Source organism: Suricata suricatta, chromosome 17 (genome assembly GCF_006229205.1).
Source record: "Suricata suricatta isolate VVHF042 chromosome 17, meerkat_22Aug2017_6uvM2_HiC, whole genome shotgun sequence".
Classification (NCBI taxonomy): Eukaryota; Metazoa; Chordata; class Mammalia; order Carnivora; family Herpestidae; genus Suricata; species Suricata suricatta.
The window spans coordinates 44,878,619-44,902,192 of NC_043716.1; the positions used below are offsets into that span (position 1 = coordinate 44,878,619).

General features: G+C 41.2%; 1 protein-coding gene across 9 annotated transcripts in view; it reads right to left on the bottom strand.

Annotated features, from left to right (window-relative positions):
* The window catches only part of BPTF (bromodomain PHD finger transcription factor), a 151,176-nt gene that overhangs the window by 41,187 nt on the left and 86,415 nt on the right, over positions 1 to 23,574 (bottom strand). For 5 of the 9 annotated variants that reach the window (XM_029929151.1, XM_029929152.1, XM_029929153.1 and 2 more), the window contains 10 exons: positions 19,783 to 19,912; positions 18,910 to 19,048; positions 14,772 to 14,951; positions 11,384 to 13,694; positions 7,116 to 7,240; positions 6,157 to 6,285; positions 4,281 to 4,431; positions 3,914 to 3,956; positions 1,478 to 1,724; positions 601 to 752 (listed from right to left, as the gene is read on the bottom strand). In XM_029929151.1, coding sequence (XP_029785011.1) covers positions 601 to 752; positions 1,478 to 1,724; positions 3,914 to 3,956; positions 4,281 to 4,431; positions 6,157 to 6,285; positions 7,116 to 7,240; positions 11,384 to 13,694; positions 14,772 to 14,951; positions 18,910 to 19,048; positions 19,783 to 19,912 — 3,607 coding nt within the window. Of the gene's footprint in view, positions 1 to 600; positions 753 to 969; positions 1,132 to 1,477; positions 1,725 to 3,832; positions 3,957 to 4,280; positions 4,432 to 6,156; positions 6,286 to 7,115; positions 7,241 to 11,383; positions 13,695 to 14,771; positions 14,952 to 18,909; positions 19,049 to 19,782; positions 19,913 to 23,574 lie in introns of all 9 variants that reach the window. The other 4 variants (XM_029929150.1, XM_029929145.1, XM_029929146.1 and 1 more) reach the window with 2 other exon arrangements.

Here is a 23,574-nt window from a genome sequence, read left to right on the forward strand (position 1 = left end):
CTGTTCTGTAATCACCGTAGTCGCTCAGAGGAAAACGTTGGGTTCCATTCTCCCTGAGACCCAATACATATCCATCACCCACAGAATGTAAGATCAGAAACCAAATGTCCTTTCACAGTTTCAGAGGAGAGACTACAGAGCACACTGTCTTCAGTTTTATAGTTAGGTTCAGAACGTTTTCAAGTCTGCAAAACTTGAAACCTTTTCGATGATACTAGAGTCAAGGAAACGGTGTATCTACTATCTGTGCACATCGGCTGATAACGAACGAGCTATAATGCCATGGAGTCTACTTTTCATTCCACTTCTCAGCTGCGAACCAAGTTTCCCTCAGGTCTCCGACGCTGACCATTGTTTTCTATGAAGGGATTTTCTTTACAAAATCCTAGAAAGCATTTCTTATGATTCATAAACTAATATGCTATTAACTATATTTTGAAAATTAACATTTTATGTCATTTATGCTTAGACATGTAACAGATTGTTTAAAAAGTCAGTCACTTGTTATAGATTGAATCAAAGGTAAAGGAAGATTAGAAGCTCAATTAATCCTGGAAGAAGCCATTCTAAAAACGCCACATCAAAGCAGCGAACTCTTACTTGTGATGTGCTTGTGGGTGCTCCAGAGCCTGACGTATTGGGCCTAATTGTGACTGTCGCTGTCCTGGGCTGGAATGAAGTAAAGGTCTGCTGACTTGTACCTGTACTTGATGGAATGATACCCAGGACTTTCTGCTGTACTTGAACAACGCCTTAAAAAAAGATGAAAAAGTCATTAACAATTGCCCCGCTAAGAGAAAGCATCAGGTGTCACTGGGTTTCTGAGGAAAAACTACGTGTGGCAGGGTTTTATAGTGGGCTACATAGAATGTGAGGTCCAAGGACTGAAATCAGTGAAAAGGAAATGAAAAATAATGGCAACAGCATGATCTGGCAAATGTGAATTAAAACTCTCCACATTTCCCTTACCTCCTTGTGTTGCTGGCACATTTACAGCGACAATCTTGCTGTTTGCAGGAAGTGGCAGTTTGGTAATTACTTTTCCTGCCATAGTGACTGGATTGCCTGTAATTTGGAACGTCTGACCTGTGCTGGCAATGGTTGGAGCAGATGTGGCAGCTGTGCTGGTGGCTAATGGGGTATAAGACATTTAATAAGCTTTAGATTTAAAATAACCAGCAACGTAGTGACGTCTAGGACGGGCACCAATGCATGAAATGTGGCTCATTTTTGTATTTTTAAGAAAAACATTCCTCTCCACTCCAAGTAAGTGAACTATGTAAATGTTGAAGGTGAACTAATGTAAGAGAGGAGTTTCGCTCATGTCACATTATGAATATTAACTGCAACAAACCAACTGCGGCAGCTCGTTTGCTCAATCAGCTGCAGGAAAAAAAACAATTCTCTAAAGAAATGTTTCATTTCAGTCGGCAAATGATTGAAATTTGCAATCTTTTCTTTAATAACAGCTGTGTACCTGAGTTGGACTGGCCTTGCTTAACCCACGTCGCGAAGGTCTGATGGAAGTTCTTGTTTTGCTGGAATGTCACCGTGGCCGGAGACCCGACTTTAGTGGCAAGCACCATCTTAGTTCCGGTGGTCACCGAGCCACTGATGGGGGCCACCATGACTTTCTGCGCTGGAGAGATGGTGCTGGTCGTACTGTTTGCCGGGGAGGTGGTGGAAGCTGCGATTACTGTGGGCTTCTGCTGTTCCAATCGTTTCTAGAAAAGTCAGGGAGAGAGAACATGAACCAAAACAGTTCTTCATAAAAATAATACTGCCGTGCAACAAGTCCCGCCACGATTTCTCCAAATCTAAGAAACTGCACCAAATTTCTAAAATACTTTATTTCTGAAAATTTCCTTGATTTTGCCCTTCAATTTAATTTCTTGATGAAGACAATATTTTTATGACTCTAAACCACATGTACCTTACTAAAAGTAGTAAGACTTTCATTAAAAAGTAAAGAACAATCAAATTTTTCCAGCCTATACAAATGTCCAACCTTCGGGACGGCCAATAAGAGACACGGTCATCTTACTGGAGACAGGAGCACCTCGGCGCTCGGGGGTGGGATTTAGAGCCACAGCAGATGAGGGGAGCTGTGAAACGTTTCTGGTTTACTGTAATGTTAATTTATCCAATTATAAAACACATGTCAATATTTAAATAATCACCATTCAAGTTGACAAACAGGCAAGCAAGTTGAAAATTATAAAAAAACATCTTTTCTAAACTTCTTATATTACTCAGTTTAAACTTTTTTTTTTACAGAAAAATATTTTAACTGTTTTATGCAGAGAAGTATAATCTGATCACACTGTAGGGTTATTAAAGTCAATGTGTACACCTTTCATCATAGATTGATGACACTTCCTGACCTTACCAACACGACAATGTAAACTTCACCGTGTAAAAACAATAGGTGGCAATGATTTCAAACGTGGTGGCAAATGCCTTATCATCACTATCTTACTTAATGCTCAGACTGACCCAATAGAGTTGCTGGTATTATAACTTAAAGATGAGGAAACAGACTCGGAGAGACTGTGTGACTGGCCTGGGCAGAGTGAGCTACCGGGGGAGGTAAGAGGTGTGCAAGAGGACACCGCAGCGCTGAACTACCTCCTGCCCCCGCAAACTGCTCACCAGCGACATCACCACCAATCTCTAGCTCCTTCTGGAAACGTCCTGTGCACCTGAATAGAATGTGAAGTGTTTCATATAGTTTCTCATTCTCTCGAAGAAAAGGAGTTTAGTTTTGTATTACTTAGAGATGTCATCTGATTCAATCAGTTAAAAAAAAAAAAAAAAAAGGAGACAAGGAAACCGAACACATATTAGGTAGTTATTCCCCGAGGGTACTGAGGCTGTGCCTTCAAAACTGGAAATGTGGATTATATTTGTAAATAAGTATTTTAAATAAAATTTTAAAAATAAACATTTGGTTTCACTGTAGGGACGACAAAATACATCCTTAAAATAAAAAACAACTAGTTTTTCCATGAATAGACAGACATGACAAAATCCCAAAGTGCTGTGATCTCAAACCCTGAGGCAAGTGAAGACAACGGCCTGCAGTAAACCAGCGGAAAAGACGCACGAAAATTGAAAAGAATTTCTGGGGTGGCTCAGTCGGTTGAGCATCCGACTCTTGATGTCAGCTCAGGTCTTGATCTCAGGGTTATGAGCTCAAGCCCTGCGCTGGGCTCCATGCTGGGTGCGGGACCTACTTAAAAAAATTTTTTTTGGAAAACATTTTATAAAATGTGAGAGGAAATGAATACTTTGGTTGATATATAATTTTTAAATACTTCAGTGTAACTAAGTTAATGACACTGTAAATAGACAATCCAGTTCATCTATATCCTAAAAGTTTATATGTTTAAATCGGCTGAAAAGTCTTGGTAGTATTTTCTCAAAAGGAAAAAGGCATAATCATCTTTAATGGGGGTCCCTAATACTGAGGCACATATATAATACATTATTTATAGTGCAGAAATGCAACAAAGCCATCAGTAGCTTTATGATCCTTAAGCACACCAAACTCTTATAGAATTTTAGTACAATTTGCTTTTTTCACAGACTATAGAGATTTTACAGATTGGAACTTTGCAGGAAAACATTATCTTTGAAAATTAGCCACAAACTCCTCAAACTAATGTAACATGTGTGTCAACTATACTTTAGTAACAACACAAAATTACCCATGGACTTTCAGATAATAAGTAAGAGCACGCGAACATATCATCAATGTGTTTTTGGCACGCATGGATCTGGCTAGAAAGGTCAGCTCGCCGCCAGGGGGCACTAGTTCCAGCTCCCCCACCTGCCGGGCAGCCAAGCGCTGCTGTGTGAGGTGAGCCTCCATTTGGGCCTTGAAGTCCTCTGCCTTCTTCTGCTCACTAACCTTAGCCTGTTGCTCCACTGCTTGTGCCTTCTCTTTCTCCACTCTGTAGGAAACGAAGGAGAAATCTTATTAGAAACTACACTATTAGACATCTGGCATCAAATATTAAGTGAAATCTCGTTGACTTTCATGTTATAAAAGATATGAAATTATTTTGATTTAAAAATGAACACTAAAAGATAATTAGAAACTGACAAATGGATACAACACATTGAAATCAGAAATAGGACTTTAATAAATGATACACAGCTAGCACTTAAAATCAAAAGGCAAAAAGTAAAATGAACTAGGACATACTGAGTAAACTTTTAAGGTGGTAGTTCTTCAATTCTGAAGCGATAAAAGCTTCAAATATCTGACCAATTACCTTTCAGCAAATGCCCTGATCTCCCATAATTCCAACTCTTCCTCCGCTACCCAAGTTTCGATAATAACGGGGCCAGTTTGCTTGGGCGTTTCTGGTCTCTTTGGCCGCAGTGCACTTGATCGGAGGCCTTTCCTCTGAGGTGTAGGTGTTTCTTTGGAAAAGAAATCAGAGTATTTTAAGCAATATAGCTTCTAAAATTGCGGCACTTCTGACATCTCCTCTTATATCATGAAAAGCAAGAGTTGGCTAACTTTTTCTTAAAGAGCCAGATGGTAAACACTTTACACTGTGCAGGCCAGATGGTCTCTGTAACAACTATTCAACTGTGCCTCTGTATCAGGGAACGAGCCAGACACCGTACGTACGTGAGTACACGTGGCTGTGGTGCAATCCCACTTTATTAACAACGGCAGGAGATGGGTCAAGGCTCATGGGCCAGGTTTGCTGGCTCCAACACAAAAGGCCTCTGAGCCTGTTGCATCCGCCCGCAACACCACTCCTGGCCTCGCTCCCCGTCACATGACTAACGCCCGTTCATCCCTCAGATCCCTCCATGGATACAACGTCCTTCAAGAAGCCTACTGTGTTCCTCGCATACAGCTGGGCTGAGTGTCCTCGTCATGTACGACTCTGGCAATGTGTTATTTCCCCATCTCAGCACTGAGAAGGGGGACTGAAAGTTGCCCATGTAAAGAAGGGACCGGAAACTATTAGGTACAGGTAGAATCTCCTAAGGTAAGATTTTAAAAATAAAAAGCAGGGAGAGGCAAGCACTGAGCCTTCCCATTCGTTCAGCAAGCAGGGAAGCAGCTGAAGAAAACGGAAATAGCAGAAGGACCTAAATTATCCAAAGAGAGCAGAGGCAGAGAAGAGTGACTCAAGGAGACTGCAGTGGTTTGAACTGAAGGCTCTGGGGTCAGAAATGGCCTCATGCATCTGTCTCTCTGCCCATCGACGGAGCGGTCTGCTGCCATTCCAGGACGACGCTGCCCTCACCACACTCCTATTTATTTCGTCACTCTACTGGGACAGGTGCCCCAATGAAGTTCTTCTCAAAAAATCTACTCTTATTCTCCAGGACGAACCTTTAAATTCAATCAAACTTCAAAATTTAAATTTATACATCTTGGGACAATTAACTTCTATTAAACAGTATGTTTCTATCTAAGGACAGCCTTGTCTTTTTCCCTAAATGGTTTTATTGGATATATAAAATAACATTGATTTTAATCTGTTTATAGGTCTGGAATCTGGTCACCTGACTGAACTCTTTCTTGTAACAGTTGCGATGCTCATGTTACACAGTATTACAATAACACTATAACGTCTTCTTAGATTCCGTGAGAACAGGGGCCGAATCCGATCCTTCCATGTATGTGCTGTCCAGTGCCCATCACGCAGGTGCTCCGGAAATGTTTCCTGAATCACTCTGTGTACCTCTTAGATCATTTCTTTCCCGAAGACTGAAGTACTTCAAAACAGCTTTAACCGAGTCAACAATGTGCAGTGACCATTCCTGGGCCTGATTCTGCAGCAGGTCCTGGGGCCGCACAAACCAGAAGGACTTGGGGGCCGCCCTCTTGGAGCTGATGGTCTGGTGTCGGTTGCTGTCCCACACGTTGATTATAAGAAGTATTATTACAGCTCTCTGTACCCTCCCTGTGTTTGGCACAATGCCTATAGGTATCGATGTGTGTCTAGTGGAATCGTGTTATGTTCATTAAATATCATTTTAAAAAATATAATAGATTATAACGAAAGACCTTTTTTAAACGTTGAATGAAGAGATAAAGAAAAAATTTTAATCCAATTTTAATTCATAAAAGATGTGGCCAACAGGTCAATAACAAAAAACAGTATTCTTTCTATTCCTTACCTTTTGGTGCTTCTGGAACACCAATGGGGCAAATGATTTTCCGGATACAATATTCGGATCGAATGCCATAAGGACCAACATCTCGCCTCTTAATTATCTCTGTTGTTGTGATTTCAGTTTCAGATGTTTCTATGGTGATTGAATTCACATAGTATTAATAACCACCTAAAATAGTCAGGGACTAGAGAAGTACAAGACCTGGTGCTTTAGAAAGGAGACACACGTGGAATAAATTTGTGAAAACATGTGATTCCTTAACGACTTCAGGACCGCTGCCGGGCTACAATAATATGGAGTTTCTTCCTCACCGAAAATCTCTAAGCGGAGCAAAATGCTGTTTAGGGGCAGCTTAGTTTCTGGTAGCAAAACAGTCAAAATAAATAAGAGAAGAGAGAAGCAGCAAGCATAGGGTTCTAGCTGTCCCAGTTTAACTGATTTATTCTCTATAATAATAAGATCTTTTAAAAACTTACCCTGATTCATATGTAAGTGACTCACCTTATAATTTCACCCCCCTTTCCCAGCCCCCAGTATCTTACATACGGCATGTGCTGCCAAACTTTAGCAAAGCTGTATTTTAAAAACACAGGCATTATATTTATATACACACATATATATATATTTTAATGCTTATTTATTTTTGTTGGGGGTGGAGCACACATGTGTGTGTGCTAGGGAGGGGCAGAGGGGCAGAGAGAGAGAGAGAGAGAGAGAGGGGGAGAGAGAAAGAGAATCCCAGGCAGACGTCACAGTGTCAGCTCAGCCCGATGAGGGCTCGAACCCAAGAACTGTGAGACCATGACCTGAGCCAAAATCAAGAGTTGGACGCTTGACCAACGGAACTACCCAGACACCTCACAAGCATTGTATTTTAATAAATAACAAAAATGCTTAAAATTAACTGAGCTGTCAAGTGATTTACTCTTTTCAACTTAGACTGGAAAACGACAAGCGCTTACCTGTCCGCGTGGTCCCTCCTCCAGGAGGAGCCTTGGCCGCCATGTCGTCCCACCTCAGGCTTGCCCACAGTAACCGCAACATAAGGCTCACTCCAGCTAAGGACTTCACAGTCTGAAGTCTATACCTGGAAGAAAAACCCAAGAAAAACTACATATGTATTGTGCACACACACACACATACACATTCTATTATTAAACTGAAGGACTACTTCTTATCCTCATTGTTAATAATTATAACACAATTTTGTAAGCACTCTGGCTATTCTATGTCCCTTAATAAAATAACTTTTGTGTTCCTGGGCATAACCTGCATCTAACAACTTAAAAGGGGTCTGTATGTCACTTCAAATGCCATATAAGTTTGTAAAAATGAGCATGTTTCAGTGTAAGACTGATATGGCAAGAATTTATGAAGATTTTATAACATTTAGCTTAATTCCAAAATATGTGTTAGAAAAATTACAAAGGAGAACAAAATACAGAGACACGACTGTGTTACTAACTGTGGTGAGAGTTTTGCAGAATAAAACCCTGACTGACGGATTTGTACTGAAACAAGCTGGAACAAAACGCCAAACAAAAAGATCTCCCACAAATCCAAGGAGACCTTTCCAAATGAACAGAAATTGTGTATCCAAACGGTGGTTCTGCAAAATCTGAAATACTGGGTGATGAATACTTGCTAACACTACTAACACCTTAGCCACTTTAGTAGTTTCAGAATTCTACAACACAGTGAATAAACAGGGACCATATCACATTGGTTATTGATCAGGAGACAGTAACTGGTGTTCAGGTTTTCACTAAGCATTGTGTGCAAAGTTACTGATCATTTTAGATATTCTTTTAAAAAATAATGTTAAAGATACGTTTCAAAACAAATTTACAACAGCAATGAATATTTTATCCCCAAATGGAACTGACCATAAAATATTTTTAAAAAGCCCTCGGGTCTCAATTCTCTGTTAGTGGTCTTTGAGTAATTGAATACTCTGTTGACACAGCCACATGCTTAAATAAATATACTGGCTGACTATGCTGTACAGAAAACCTATAAAACTAAAATAGTTTCCTCCTGTAACAGAGGGAGAATAAGGTAAAGCACAGACAATTTGTATGCAAGAGGTGATGCTTTCTATTCTAAACATGGAGCTGGGTAAACGAACAATGTGAGAAAGGGAATGCTCCAGCCAAAAAGCTGCCGCAGCTTCTTAGAGTCCCTCCTCCCCCTGTGACACCAGTACTTCCACTGCTGTGCTGCCCCCCCTGTGAATCCCCTGACCTGGACAGAACAGGGCTTGAATGGGAGGGAGACCAATAACCAGGGGAGGGGTGCCTGGGAGGGGGGAAGTACATGTCACTTTCGGACCACACCCTGCAGAAATGCCTAGGGAACTTTGGACACCGAATGGAGATGCGTTTGGAAAGAGAAATGTTCCTCATTCTCTCCTCTTTCCTCAGATCCACTCTCTACAGTCAAACAGCAACTTCAGGGCATCGCTAGTTTATAACAGAAAGATGGCCAGGTGGGGGCCACACCAGAAGCCTATTCATTCATGTATCCATTGAAAGAACACTTGCATGCTTTCTATGTACGTTAGACTAACTGAAAGGAGCTGGAGACAGGGACATGGATTATGATCACTCCTGCATCCTCAGAGCTGTGACAGAGGAGAGGCAGGAGGGGCACCTGACTGGGCTCGGGGACGGGGATCAGAGCTTTGCTGGAGTCTCAAAGGACAAGGACGTGGGGTTGGCTGCACATATGCTCAGGAGGCAAGTGTGCAACAGCACACACTTCTTCCCAGGAACCACATCTGGCGTGATAGGACTGGAGGGCAGGGGGGTGGCAGGGCGGCAAGAGATGAGGCTGGCATGAGAGAGGAAGGCAGAGCCAGAATGTGCTGCACCCAATGGAAGGATAAAAGAAGCGCATTCGAGGCCATCTGTATTAAGGCCTCAGAAACTTCCGCAGGGTAGGACGGGGCATGAAGGCGAACCAGGGCCCTCCCCTCCCAGCCCCGCAGCGGAAGGCTTGCTCAGCTCAGTCAGCACAGTCACAGGGTAGGTCTGCCCTTTAGGAGGATCGCTGGGGCAGCACTGGGGAGACAGCTACTGGTTCAAAGTGATCATGAAACACAGAATCAAGGCCCAGAAAAAAAGGAAGGAAGGGAATGGACAGCGTGGAAGGAAAAAGAGGCCTAATGAGTTGACGAGACAAGTTTCACTTTTCACTACTCCTCAGCCTTCCCACTAAATTAATAAAGACCAAACATGCACCTCTGACATTCTTAGCTTCTATGCTAAGCATCAGACATAATTTATTCAAGTGTGAGTATAAAAATGCATTTCACATGCATCGTTCTTACAGCAATACACTTTTTAAAAATGCATTCTAAAGTCAAGAATATTTTACATATTTACCCATGCCTCTGTTAGATAGATAAAAGGGATTATGTTTCTCTCAACTTCAACAAATCAAGACGTTAGCATATATTTGATGGCCATATCTGTTTAAAATGTACAGGAAGGTCTTTCCTTCCATTAAAAAATGAGAAGTTAACTAAACAGATACCAGTGGTGCCCACAGTGCATATTCAAACATAACAACACAAGGCTCCTGAAACCCAGCCGTGCAGAAAAGGGCCCTGGGCAACACGTGATCGGAACTGGTTGAGAGGCAAATACTTTCCAGGTGAGCCTACCGTCCCCCTGAATAAGGAAAGAGCAGAAAGGTCGGGCTGCACAACTGCCAGGTCATGTAATTAAAGTATTTGTACACAGTAACTTTTCCAGTGGGAAAGAAGTTACCTGCAGGACAGGCAAGGATACATTTTGGGACCGCTCTCAATGAAGAAAGCAGAAAAGTGCAGAGTAATCCTATAAATCCATGAACTGTAATGAAGAGTTCCTTGATTCCCTGCAGGATTCTGCAAATCCTTCATTGCAGGCCCTGCAGAGAAATTGGACTTTTCAGCTGTCTCTATTGAATGTGTAATGGAGTGATGATATTTTAATTCAAATCAAAAGATGAGTTATAAAAACCATGGTCAAACCAAATACGACTGGTCATATTAAGAAGTTAATTCCTTTATCAAGAGTACTCATTTACACTTGGTTTTGATGTTATCATACTAGCCAGCTGTTAATATAAAAGAAATCAAAGAAAAGGTATGATTTTAACTTAAAGAAAGTGGAACCGTAGACACACAGAAATGAAGCCTAATGTGAAATGGAGTCTGCTCGGTCCCTTGCTGAAATAATTTTAGGTTCCTATCAAAATCTCGCCGAAATCAAGACGGTTCCTGACTCCTTAGCATGGCCCACGGAACTTTTATGTTTTCAGTGTTTCTGTTTCATCCTTCCAGTAGTGAGGGTGAAAAGATAAAAAGACAAGGACATGAAAAAGGACAAAGCAAGGACAGATATGTGAAAACGTGACATCACAGATAAAGTACTGGACTGGGGTTTAGGAAAACTGGGCACTGTTCTTAACTCTGTCCCTCTGTGGCCAGAGGCAAATTATTACACATCTATAAAAGGTAAGACGTTTTAAGATCCTCTTCAATATAAAACTACACGATCTTACAACTGCCAGCACTACGAACTTACGACTCATCCCCAAAGCTTAATGCCCAGAAAATTTTAAATTAAGACGATTTCTGGGTTAAAAAAAAATCAGTCCTAAGGGCTCTCGGAGACTACCTCTTCGCACATAAATAACAGAGAACTACAAAACAAATGTTTATCATGCAAAATAAAGTACATTAGGAAGATTTCCACATCGTGATGGACCTCGCGTGATGTGCAGGCAGGTCGCCTTTGTCATATGTCGTGTGTTTTTATGAATTACCTGACAGAAATAAAATACAAAATCCCAGAAAGTTGATTTTTCAATTCTGTAATTCTCTCATTCCCAAGGGAAACACATGGCAGTAACTTATAAAGATAGACCACAAGAACAACTACGTTTGACATGTTTCTTCTGTCTTGTGAAAAGTAAAACTGAATTTCATTTTAAAGAATTCCCACATTTTTCTTCGGTCTTTTAACATTTTCCCCTAAGTAAATTTTGGTACCTCCCAGCTGGCCAAATTCAAGATTCTCTGTATCTTATTTCCATTACTACCTTGGCCCGTTAAATTTCTGGTTCCCTGGCTTACCTCAATTATATCTCATTTTCTTACAGAAAAAAAAAGTGAGATATGCTTACTAAATACAGCTTTAAAGACTCTCTCCCTTCCCCAAATACATTTTAAAGTACATACCTCCAAGTGATACCAAAGGTTGGTCTAGGAGAAGGATATGGCCATATATCCAAGGCAGGTTTTGCATTGTAATTAAAATAAGGGACTTCTCGGATTCCTCCTTTTCTGGCCAACTTTTTTAGGTCATCATTGGGCAAAACAAATATGCTCTTCTTGCTGCTCTTGGTGATAAATTTTCTATAGGATGGCAGAGCAGTACCTGAACGGGTCTTCTTGGGTCTTGAAAATTTCATAAGTTTCACTTTGTCCCTTGTGGAATATTCTTTGCTCACGGTCATAGAGGTTACCAGAGTGCCTCCCGCAGTCGTCAGGGAGTCTGTCACTGTTGTGGTGACCACGGTTTTGCTCTGTTCCTTCACAGAGATGATGTCCACACTGCTGCCTGTGGAGGGTGTGGAAAGCTTTGTCACTGTGGTAGTGGTGGTCGTGACAGTGGATTTGGCACAATTTTCTGTAGAAGAGACCACAGTCTGCTTATCACCTTTTGCTACTTTGATTACGGTTTTTGATTCTGTGGCCACTGTGGATGTCATGGTGGTGACCTCTGTGATGACTGTTTTTCTCTTAGACTCTCCGTTCACATTTTCGTCTTTGTTGGTGGGTAGACCATTTTCATCAACAAAATCATTACTGAGGTTAGATTCCTCTCCAGAAATAATAGGTGAGGGAGTAACTTTCTTAACTTCTGAAGTTTCAATTTCCATATCTTCTACCTGATTTGCTGAACTGCTTTCTGGACAAGACGGTGGAGGTGTGGCACTGCGTACACTCTCCGACTCTTTGGTTGAAGGCAGGGTTGGGAGGCCATCTTGGTAGCCGCCTTCGGCATCGGAAGATCTCAGTAAACACGGTTTTGTTTCCACGTTGTTTCTTTCGTTAAAATCTTCCATGATGACATCACCATTCATGAATGGCTTTACAGCAGATTCCTTAATGCTCAAAGGCTTAATATCATTTTCAGGCATTATTTTATTTATATTATTAAGCTTTGGTTCAACATCGCCACTTACTACTTTAGTCTCAGAGGTGTCTTTCAAGCATTCCCCTTTTAAATATACTTTAGATTTATTATCCTTTCCATTTATTTGAAAGGTACTTGCTTTCTGTCCTTTCTTTTCAGACTCTCGATTTTCATTATTCTTTTTGTCAGTGCTACTTTTTAGATGGACTTGATCAATACATTTATTAATGGCTCTCTCCTCTAATTTCTGCTCTTGACCTGGTTTTTTACCATTTGCTTCGGTTACCTTACTCTGTGGTCTCTTGTCACAGTTCCCAGTGGACTTATCTGAAACAAGCTCACGTTTCAATGGTTCCAAGCCTTCAATACCTTGTTCTTGAGTTATGAACTGCTCAGAAATACTTTCATTGCTATTCTGAACAATCATATCTTCTTCACTGCTGTCTTGAATAGACATAGTATCAGAACTATTTTCCAAAGTGCTATTATATTCAGAGTCACATCCCAGTTTTCCTTCAAAGTCCATTGCTTTTGACAGAGATGGGATATCTCTATCATCGGAACTTTTAGGTACTGATGGAAGTGAAGGGCTCTGGGAAGGAGAAACAACGGTGTCATTATCTTCCTGTATGAGCGGCTTTTTGTTCTTATAGATCAAAGTACCAATTTCATCTGTACTGGCTAGTTTGGAGTCATCAATGAGAAAATCACTTCCTTCGGTTTTAATCTTACTAGGTTCCTGGCCTTTACTGGTAGGTTCAGAGAGACTCTCATCTGTGTCATTTCCAACAGAATTTTGTTTCTGACAGTTTGTCTCTGGGCTCTGGATGGAGACGTCATCTAACATTTCATCTTTGGGATAAAGTTTGTTTGTTGTATGATCAGGATCACCAATTCCAAGAATGGAGGAATCGCTCCGTGGACATCCCCGAATCAAACCTTCAGAGTTATCATTATTTGCATTAGGGCTTTGTTCTTGTTTAAGCCAGTCACTTTGACACCCTTCTTTTGCTTTTGTTATTACTGGTGACTCAGAAAGGCTTTTCAGAGAACTTGCAGAGGTCTTTCCTATACCCTTAATTCCACCCTCCAACTTCATTTTTTCGAGGCGCTGTTTTTCTTCCAGTGTAAACTGTTTAATTCTCCTTTCAAGAAGTCCATCTAGTTTGGATGATTTAATTTTCTTTTTATAACTAGTCCTTAGATGAAAACCCTCACTGACATTGACCACATCTACTTGAGAACTTTCCTGACAATCTAAATGGGACTCTGTTTTCACATCATCATCTATTTCCATTGGTTCTTCCTTAAAGGATTTATCATTGTCAGAATCTAAAACTTCTTTTATATCTGTGAAACAAAGACATTTATGTAAGTGAAACTTTTACTCTCGAATGTGGAGTTCATAATATTTTTCTTTTAAAAACTACTGATGTTTCTTATTTTCATTCAAGGATTTAAATATAAATATATATTTGAAAGCTCCTGATATACAATTAAGGTAGGTCAATGGACACAGCTAAACTTTATAAAAGGTAAAAAGACACCCATATTGTAAATACTTAATTATTCTGATTCTTAGTATCTGAAAATAGAAGGTTACAATGAAAAACTACTTAGCCTGTGACAGCTACTCATATACCAGTACCTTCATGTAAGATTCTGTATAAAATAGTTTCTAGTCATAAAACATCTTAAGGCTAGTATCTTATCTAGTTTTTAAAAAATAGCTTTTCACAAAAGGTAATATAAGTTCCTCAGAAGGTTGGACACAGAGTTAGCTTAGTGACCCAGTCATTCCACTACTGGGCATCTCCACAAGAGAGATAAAGCATATGTCCATGTAAGAACCTGTACACGAACACGCATATCAATATTCATAATAGCCAAGAAGTAAAAACAACCCAAATGTCCATCAACTGATGAATGGATAAACAAGATGTGGCACCATCCACAAAATGGAACACTAATCAGAAATAAAAGGCATGACAAAATGCTGACACAGGCTACAACACGGATGACCCTTGAAAACACTGCGCCCAAAGAAGCCAGTCACTACGGACCACATATTACATGATTCCATTTAAACGTAATGTCCAAAACAGGCAAACCCAGAGACAGAAAGCAGACTAGTAGGCTCGGGAGGGGAGTTAGGGACAACTGGAGATCGACTGCTAATGAATATGAGGCTTCTTTTTGGGGTGATGAAAATGCTCTAAAATTCACTGTGGTGATAGCTGAACAACTCAGTGAAATATTAAAACCACCAAATCGTACACTTTAAGCGGGCAGATCGTCTAGAATATGAATTCTGTTTCAGCAGAGCTGTGGTCATCAGAGAGACAAGGTAGCACCTCGCCTGCTGTGCGAACTAGAGCCCGTGCCACCTTGCACCCCCGGCCGCCCTCCGTCCCGGACTCTCCTTACCTTGGTCCTTCTTCTCAGTAATCCTGGAAACATCCATTTCACTTTGGTCTGCTCCTTTTGTAGCATCTGAATCTTTCACCTCATCTTTCGCAGAATCAGGCTCTGTTTTTATTTTTTTCGGACTCCGTGGACTTTTTCTTCTATCTGATTCATCCATATTTTCATCCATGTAATTTTTGACTGAAAAAGAATGGAGCATATAACAATTCCAGGTACTCTGAATATCAGCAATTTACTGTAGTAAATCTAGTTTAGTGGGAATTACCATGTATTTTCCATCAACTTATACTGCTCTTTTATATTAAAAAAAACACAAAAGTCGAAGATAATATACGCTCTCCTAATATGCTTGACTAACCTAAAGCATTCAAAGAAGGACTGCATTTTAGATGTGTTTCTTTTCTTTTTTTTTAATGTTTTTTTTTTTAATTTATTTTTGATACAGAGAGAGACAGAGCATGAGAGGGGGAGAGGCAGAGAGAGAAGGAGACACAGAACCAGAAGCAGGCTCCAGGCTCTGAGCTAGCGGTCAGCACAGAGCCTGATGCGGGGCTCGAACCCACGAACGTGAGATCTGACCTGAGCCGAAGCCGGAGACTTAACCGACTGAGCCACCCAGGCGCCCCTAGCTGTGTTTCAAAAGTCTTCACATATGACGATTATTTCAACCTGTTCGATGACTTTACAAATTCTCTGTCAGTGTTTCTAACATACTTTGTGCTGAAGAATCATGTTAGACGGATAAATACTTAAGTATTTTTCACCCAGACTCCATGGACAGATCAAAGATACCCAAAATCCGCTGAAGTTAATTATAAAAGGTTGTTTACATACTTCCTCTGCCGCCCCTCCCCGCCCCCCCCAGGTAAGGAATCACAGCATTTATCACAGAATAAAAGAGACTTAAGAGAAATAACCAAATGTAATGTCTGGCATTGTCTGGACCTGGGTTGGTGCCAACAGTAAAATGGCGTCTCTGACACCACTGGGGTAACCGGAATAGGAACTGAGAATCTCATTAAATAGTGTTAGTTTGTTGGCGGGATAACAGCATGGCGGTTACGGAATGTCCACTCTCACCAGGGGTACAGACTGTACTGGAAAATAACGGGATTTCTGGAATTTGCTTCAAATGCAAGGGAAAAAACCCTTAGAGAAAAGAAGGCAGTGACAAGTAAAAGAACTGTGACGGAACTTGATAACTGTTGACGTTGAAGGAAGATTACACGGGAGTTCATTATTCTACTCTCTTTTTCTTTTGTGAAGTTTCAACTTTCTAGAAGGAAAAAAAAAAATCAAACCCACGATATAGAACCATTGTCTAGATGAATTTTCTTAGGCCTTAGAGGCATTTTCTAACTTTTCTTTTCACTTGAACCCAAATACCCCAAGGACTTACAGCAAGGTATACCTATTTCTTATTTAAATAAAATGACTCCTTCCAGAAAGATCTGCCTGAAGGAAGGGAAAAGAGTGCAAAAACCAAACTGAGTATCAGTCACAGACGGCAAGAGAGAAGAAGTGAGGAAGAGAGGTGAGAGAATCAAGGAATCACAGAAAACAGTGACAGGATGTGTCAGGACCCCACAGGTAACAAAAGGACAAAAACTGAACCGATACTCTCCTTATCCAATGCTTCTTTAGTTATTTCAGAATAACTGGGCAATATTTTTTCAATGATTTCAAGTTGCTCATAAAGAGCTTCATAGGTCAGTCGTAGCCCCATTTATAAGCTTTAAGATCCTGAATACTTAAATAGACAATTTATAAAACATCTGGGAATTCCTCTCCACTAAAGGTCTCCTTGACAGACTGTTACTAAAGGGAGCCCAGGTGGCTCAGTCAGTCAAGTATCTGATTTCCTGATACCGACTCAGGTCGTGATCTCCCGGTTGTGGGATGGAGCCCTGCGCTGACAGTGTGGAGCCTGCTTGGGATTTCCTCTCTCTCTCCCCTTCCCTCCCTCTCTCTCTGCCCCTCCACCACTTGCACGCACATAGCATCTCAAAAATAAACATTCAAAAAAGACAATTAATATCCGTTATTAATCTTTGCACACTAATACCTTTATGACCCTTATAAATTAATGTGCAAAACAAAGGCATCCAGTGTGAGTTAGAATGGAGGTTAGAGATAAGGGACACAGCCACCAAACAAGTCAAACCCTCTAGTCTTCTGATGCTAAGTGTTCCCTGACCTGTATTTCTCTCTATTCTTTCCAACATATCTGTGCCTCTTTCATATGATCTGAGTAGGTTAGCCATTATTACAGAGACTAATAGTTCCGAGATTAGAAATCGGTGGTTACTAATGCCTTCGCTGTAATTCCTCTTCTGCAGTTCAGCTAAACCAGCAACGGGCACTGCTACCACCTGAGAGGAAAGGCTCCAAAGATGCCACAAGACCAGCTTGGTACCTGACTGGATAAAGGCCCGCCATTTGCACAATAGAAACCATATGCTAAGGAAACTGGATACAAGACAAATCTGCAAAAGCCTAAATATTTCACTTACTGATAATCTGGATTTTATTACACAAGACAAACCAGGTCCGACACAACTCAACAAAAAGCTCTCTATAATTCTAAGTGCTACATGGGTGACTGGAGCAACAAAATGACAATAAAAAAATTGTAACCATCTTTCAGAATTTATCAAAATGGACATTTTGCTTGGATATTATCAGCTCATAACAGAACTTAATATTTCACCAAGTGTGGCAAATAGAAATATTCATGGAGCATTTATTAGGTGCATGACATGACTAGTCCCTATAAATTCCAGTAAGCCTTAAGATATACATATTTTTTTCTAGTAAAAGGTAACCCAATGATAACTTTACCACATTAACAGTTTCAAATACCTACCCAGTCCGGGATATACTGAACCATTCACAAGGAAGCCAAATTAGTTAGCTAGGTACGCACATATTACCTACTATCGCACAGGTTTCTTAGGAAGGAACGCATCGCACTAAAGACTAGCAAACTACATTGCACGGTGAGCAGAGCTACTTTTGAAAATTGCTCCGATTACAAAGGAGAGATTCCAATGTAGTGTGCAAAAGGGACAATGGGAGCCTGGAGACATGGATTCCAGTCAGGATTCTGTCCCTGGATGAACTGTAGGTCACATAGGATCTTCATGAAATAATCTGCTCAGATACTTGGAGTTTCAAATTATATAATCCCTTGGGGCGCCTGGGTGGCTCATTTGGTTGAGCGTCTGACTGCAGGTCATGATCTCATGGTTTGTGAGTTAGAGCCCTGCACTGGGCTCGCTGCTGTCAGTGCGGAGCCCGCTTTGGATCCTCTGTCATCCCCTCTCTCTGGTCCTCCTCCACTTGTGATCTCTCTCTCTCAAAAATAAATAAAACATTAAAAAACACATTCATATATAAATAGTCTCTTAGGAGGGCAGTTCCCCTCTAGAGTTCTAGGATTCTAAATACTAATAAAATCATTAGCGAGTACCACAAATGGAGTTAATACCTCGTTTATGTGGAAGTATTACTGAGGTCTCTACCACTTCTGTTCTGGTTTTGTTATGTGCTACAATGCTAAGTTTACTGGATACGTAACTCCTTAGGAAGTCAGGTAATACTGAATTTAAGATTTCAGAAAAATAATTAGGTGGCTGAGACCTTTTTTCTTTTTCTTTTTTAAAATCTTTAATTTTGTTTTGGTTTGGTTTTTTTTTGAGAAACAGAGAGAGACAGCTTGAGCAGGGGAGGGTCAGAGAAAGAGGGAAATACAGAATCTGAAGCAAGCTCCCGGCTCTGAGCTAGCTGTCAGCACAGAGCCCAATGTGGGGCTTGAACCCACGATCCGTGAGATCATGACCTGTGGCGAAGCCGGACGCTTAACCGACTGAGCCACCCAGAAGCCCCTCTTTTTCTTTTTTTAACAAGTCCTACCCTATCCTCTTTCTTTAACTGAAATCCTAAGTATCACAATCCTGAGAATAAAGGTAATTTAAAATATTTTAGAGGTTAAACCAACTACATTGGCAGTTTTGCCATGTTCTGTTAAAAATTTCAGAGAAAACTTTCATCTAAAATACAGTCAGTAAACTATAAATTTGTAAGAAATAGGACAAATCAGAATGTTAATATAGGAGAAATAACTTCAATTACTTACTTCCTTCTAATGACTTTCTGTAATTCACATTGGTATTGCCTGGCAATTTAGGAACAAACCTATAAACATGAGTTTTACTAATCCAGCTCCAACCACCATATCCCGTAACTCTGTATTCCTCTCCTTTTTGTTTCCAGACCTGGTGTAAATGAAAACACTCTGGTTAAACAAGAATGAAGAGGCTTATTAAGCACATGTGGCTTTATACATTTTTACCAAACAAGATCCACAGTCAGGCAAATAAGTTTACCAATCAATTTTGTTTCCAACAAGAATCAAACATTTTTGGAAAAAAACTGAATAAGCTGAACCGTGAACAACACGGGGTTTGCTGACCCCCCACCACGCAGTCAAAAACCCACGTGTAACTCGGGACTCCCCCGAATTTAACTGCCAATAACCTACCGTTGACCAAAGCCTTACCAACAGTCGGTTAATACAAATTTTGTGTGTTACATGTATTATATACTACATTCTTTACAACAGAGTAAGCTAGAGAGAAGAAAATAGTATTAAGAAAATCATAAGGAAGAAAAAATACACTTACAGGCACTGTACTGTATTTGCTGAAAAACCTGTTTGTAAGGGAACCCATGCAGGTCAAATCTGTGTTGCTCCAGGGCTGACTAGGCCCCTTTAAGCTAATATGAAAAGTGTGACACAATTTCACAGTTGTAGAACAATTTCAAAGCCCACCTATATTCTACCGAGACAAAACTCTGCTTGTAAAACGACCAGAAAGACTTAGTTCATTCCATCTATATTAAATAAAAGATTGGGTCAAAAGCAAAACAAAATGTAAGTACTTAAAATTGCAGAATACAAGTCTGAGAAACGGCAAACACTATTTTAAAAGACTGTAATAAAAATTACCTGATGTTTAACTGGAAATGTATATTTTACCCACGTGGCTTGTTGCATCGTTTCTTCCTCTTCTTGTTTTTTCTCCTTTTTCTTGACTTTCTCCTTTTCTTCTCTTTCAATTGATGTCATCCTGTGTAACCTAAGAATAGACGAATAGAGAGAACTGCATTTTAACTTTGAAAAATAAATTAAAAAGATAAAAATACAGTACTGCAAATTAGGAAGATAGACTCAAGGAATGGCTAGCTATCATCCCACAACCCGCATGACCCCGCAACCCCAGCTCACAAAAATCAGGGGATATGCAATTCAGTAACAGGAAAAACGAAACAGCAGGAAAAGGCAAATCCATGCTGTCCTTCCCGTATGTCCCCCAAGAAGAAATACACTCTCTTATGGCTTATTTCTGAAACTATTCATATATACTTAACACATCTACACAAAGGGAATATTATATTACAATCACAACTATACAGTTTTTAATTAATGAATAATTGCATTAGAAGAGCTTTCCATATATCAGAAGATATGGATCTTCTTAAAGAATTCAATAATAGACACCATTGCATGGACATACTGAAGAATACATTATTTCCTTCCCTCCCCCAAAAAACCAGCAAATCCCAAAACCTACTAACTAGTATTTCTAGTTTTATCTAGCACTGGGGAGTTTGAAGCCTTCACACTAATGCAGAATTCAGGCTTTCTACATCCTCAGAGAAAAGGGCCGACGAGGCTCCTGCTTTTGGGTGAGAGGAAGGGCTTGGAAGGAAGGACCACACTGCTGGGGCCTCAGTCACTGAACAGGGCACAGGCCACATTCTTGTCTCAGGATGGCAAGTGGGTACCACTGCATCCAGTAATAGGGAGCCAGGCAGGCCTGTGGAGAAGCTCTACAGTAAGATGATCGCACTGGAGGGCCGCCTGGGTGGCTCAGTCGGTTGAGCGCCTCGTGGTTTGGGCTCAGGTCATGATCTTGCTGCTTTGTGGGTTCAAGCCCCGCATTGGGCTCTGCGCTGGTAGCATGGAACCTGCTTGGGATTGATTCTCTCTTCCCCTATCTGCCCCTCCCCCACTTGCATGGTCTCTCTCTCTCAAAATAAATAAACTTAAAAAAAAAAAAAAAAGATGATTAGACTGGATTTTTGTGAATGGGCATGTTCCCCATAAACAAGGACACTGGCCAAAGCCTACGAAGAGAGGAGGCTATCTCTGAGGCCTCAGTGGTAGACGAACTGCTTTATTACCCCCTACCCAAATGCAGCCAATCTTGCATGCATAACTTTGTGGAAAAAAATAAAGATCTTTTGTCAACGTGAGGGACAGGGTGCTGGAAAGATATGATCTCCGTCCCCCCACCAAAACTCCCTATTTATCTCCACTTTCAAGAAAGCTGTGTGTCCCTGTGAATACGGGACCCTAGAATCTAGGCTCCCGCAGGCCGAGAGCCCAGGCCCATGAGCTGCACAACCTTAGAAGCGCATTCTTTGCTCTCTCACGATTGACGGAAGGCGAGGAAAGGAAGCAGATCCCACCGGAGACTAACTCACTCAAATACCCTGTATCTGCCACTACTCGTGGGACCAGGGAGCGGGGCAAGCTCTGGAGGCCCAGCACGGTGGACGACCGGGCAGTGTCAGCCTGCCAGGGGAGGTGACTGAGCCAGGATCCAGCAGTATTTCTCAACAGAGTTTCCACGGGCTAAGCTTTACAACTCTCTGAAAGTTCAGGTCTGACACTGCAACTCAGCTGTCCTCGCGGCCAGCGGCCAGGAACAGAGTACAGTGCGGGGAGAACACCGGTGCAGTGACACTCTGGGGGCTCACAGGTGGACTCGGCGCTCGGCCGGCGCTCTTGTCTTCACATGGGAACATGTCCATTTTCATCACAGATATAAAGGCTCCCCTCTGCTGAGGACGCCAGGCCAGCAAGGTGGCACTGGAGCTAATAATCCGGGACATAAGCTACTCCAGAGTAAATTCTACTGCTCTCATCTACCACCAGGACAATCCTGAGATTCTGGCAGCAACAGCGGTGAGCTCTGAAGGAGTTCAAGTCCATCTGACTAGGCAGAAACCTGGGCTACTGCTGGCAAGCCTGGAGGCCCCAGGCAGGAAGAAGCCCCAGCAGGCTGGCAAAGTGCAGCCTCTAGCTGCCACTCCACAGGGGAGTCATACGGGGTGACAGGTGCTTCTCCCGTACCCCCATGGTTCGACTCAGAGCCTGACCAGGAGTACGGACCAAGCTTCAGTTCCACTCCTAATCTCCATGTGGTGCCCAAGGTCCTGTTGTGCTTGTTTCGCTACTACAAACAAAGCCATAATAAACAATGTGTTCTGTTGTTCTGTCTTTCCTGGTAAACTTGGAGAGTGCCCACGGTGTTCCCCAGTGGTGGGCCAGCTAAGTCCAAAGGCCCTTGCGCTTAAAATGCTGACAAGCAAAGCTACATTTGTCTTCAGAATTGTACACTTCACTCTGCTATCAATTACAAATGCTTTTCCATACCTTCACTTAAGTTAGTCACAAACTTCTAAAAAATCAGCCCAACTGAGAGATAAGAAATGATATCCCACTGTTTTTGATTTACATTTCTTTAACTGCAAGAGAAGTCAACAATCTTTTAATGTCTACTGGCCTTTCATATTTATTTTTCTGCAAAATGCCTGTTCAAATCCTTTGTCTTGTCTGTACTGGACTATTAGTCCTTCTCACTTATAAAAGATCTTTGTCAGTTAAGGTAACTTTCCATTTGTAGTGCAAATACTTTTCCTCAGTTTGTCATCTGTCTTTTGAGTTTGATTACTTTATTATTTTTCCACTCAGAATTTTAAATACACATATCCACATTTTTTCCTCTATGGCATCTGGGTTTTATATCTGTTTAAAAAGAAAGTATCACAACAGAAATATAAATTAATCCATGGTTTCTTATTGAAGCTTTTTGGTTATTGTTTTTTTAAAAATCTCCGTTGTCGCAGAGGCAGGGAGCTGGCTGCTAGTCCTTCTTCCTCCTCGGACATGCTATCTTTGCTAGATGCTCACATGTATTTGGGTCTATTTCTAGATTCTTTGTTCTACTCCACTACCCTAAAATCTTATTTTTTATTGTAGCTTCACGAATGTTCTAATATGGGGGCACCTGAGAGGCCCAGTCGGGTAAGTGTCCGACTCTTGATGTTGGCTCAGGACACGATCTCGCGGTCCTGAGATCAAGCTCTAGGCTGAGCTTCGCGCTGAGCGTGGCGCCTGCTTGGGGCTCTCAGCCTCATTCTCTCTTTCTCTCCCCCTCACCACCGCCTCTCTGTACCTCCCCCACACGTTTTCTCTCTCAAAATAATACACATTTTTTAAAAAAGTTCCAGTACCTATCCCTTTCTTTCCTTTTTTTTTAAACTTAATTGAATTAAAAAAAATTTTTTTAATGTTTTCTTTATTTTTGATACAGAGAGAGACAGGCATGAGAGGGGGAGGGTCAGAGAGAGAAGGAGACACAGAACCGGAAGCTGGCTCCAGACTCTGAGCTGTCAGCACAGAGCCTGACGCGGGGCTCGAACCCACGAACGTGAGATTTGATCTGAGCCGAAGTCGGAGGCTTAACCGACTGAGCCACCCAGGCGCCCTATCCCTTTCTTTCTAATACCTACTTCTATTTTCTTGCAATTAATTTTCTTAGATGATATATTAGTATCATTTTGATCAAGCTTGTCTGCCCCCCAGGGAGGGAAAATCCTACTCATAATGCAAATGAGGGTTAATTTTGGGAGATTAAATTAATATAATTAACATAATGCATGTTATTAG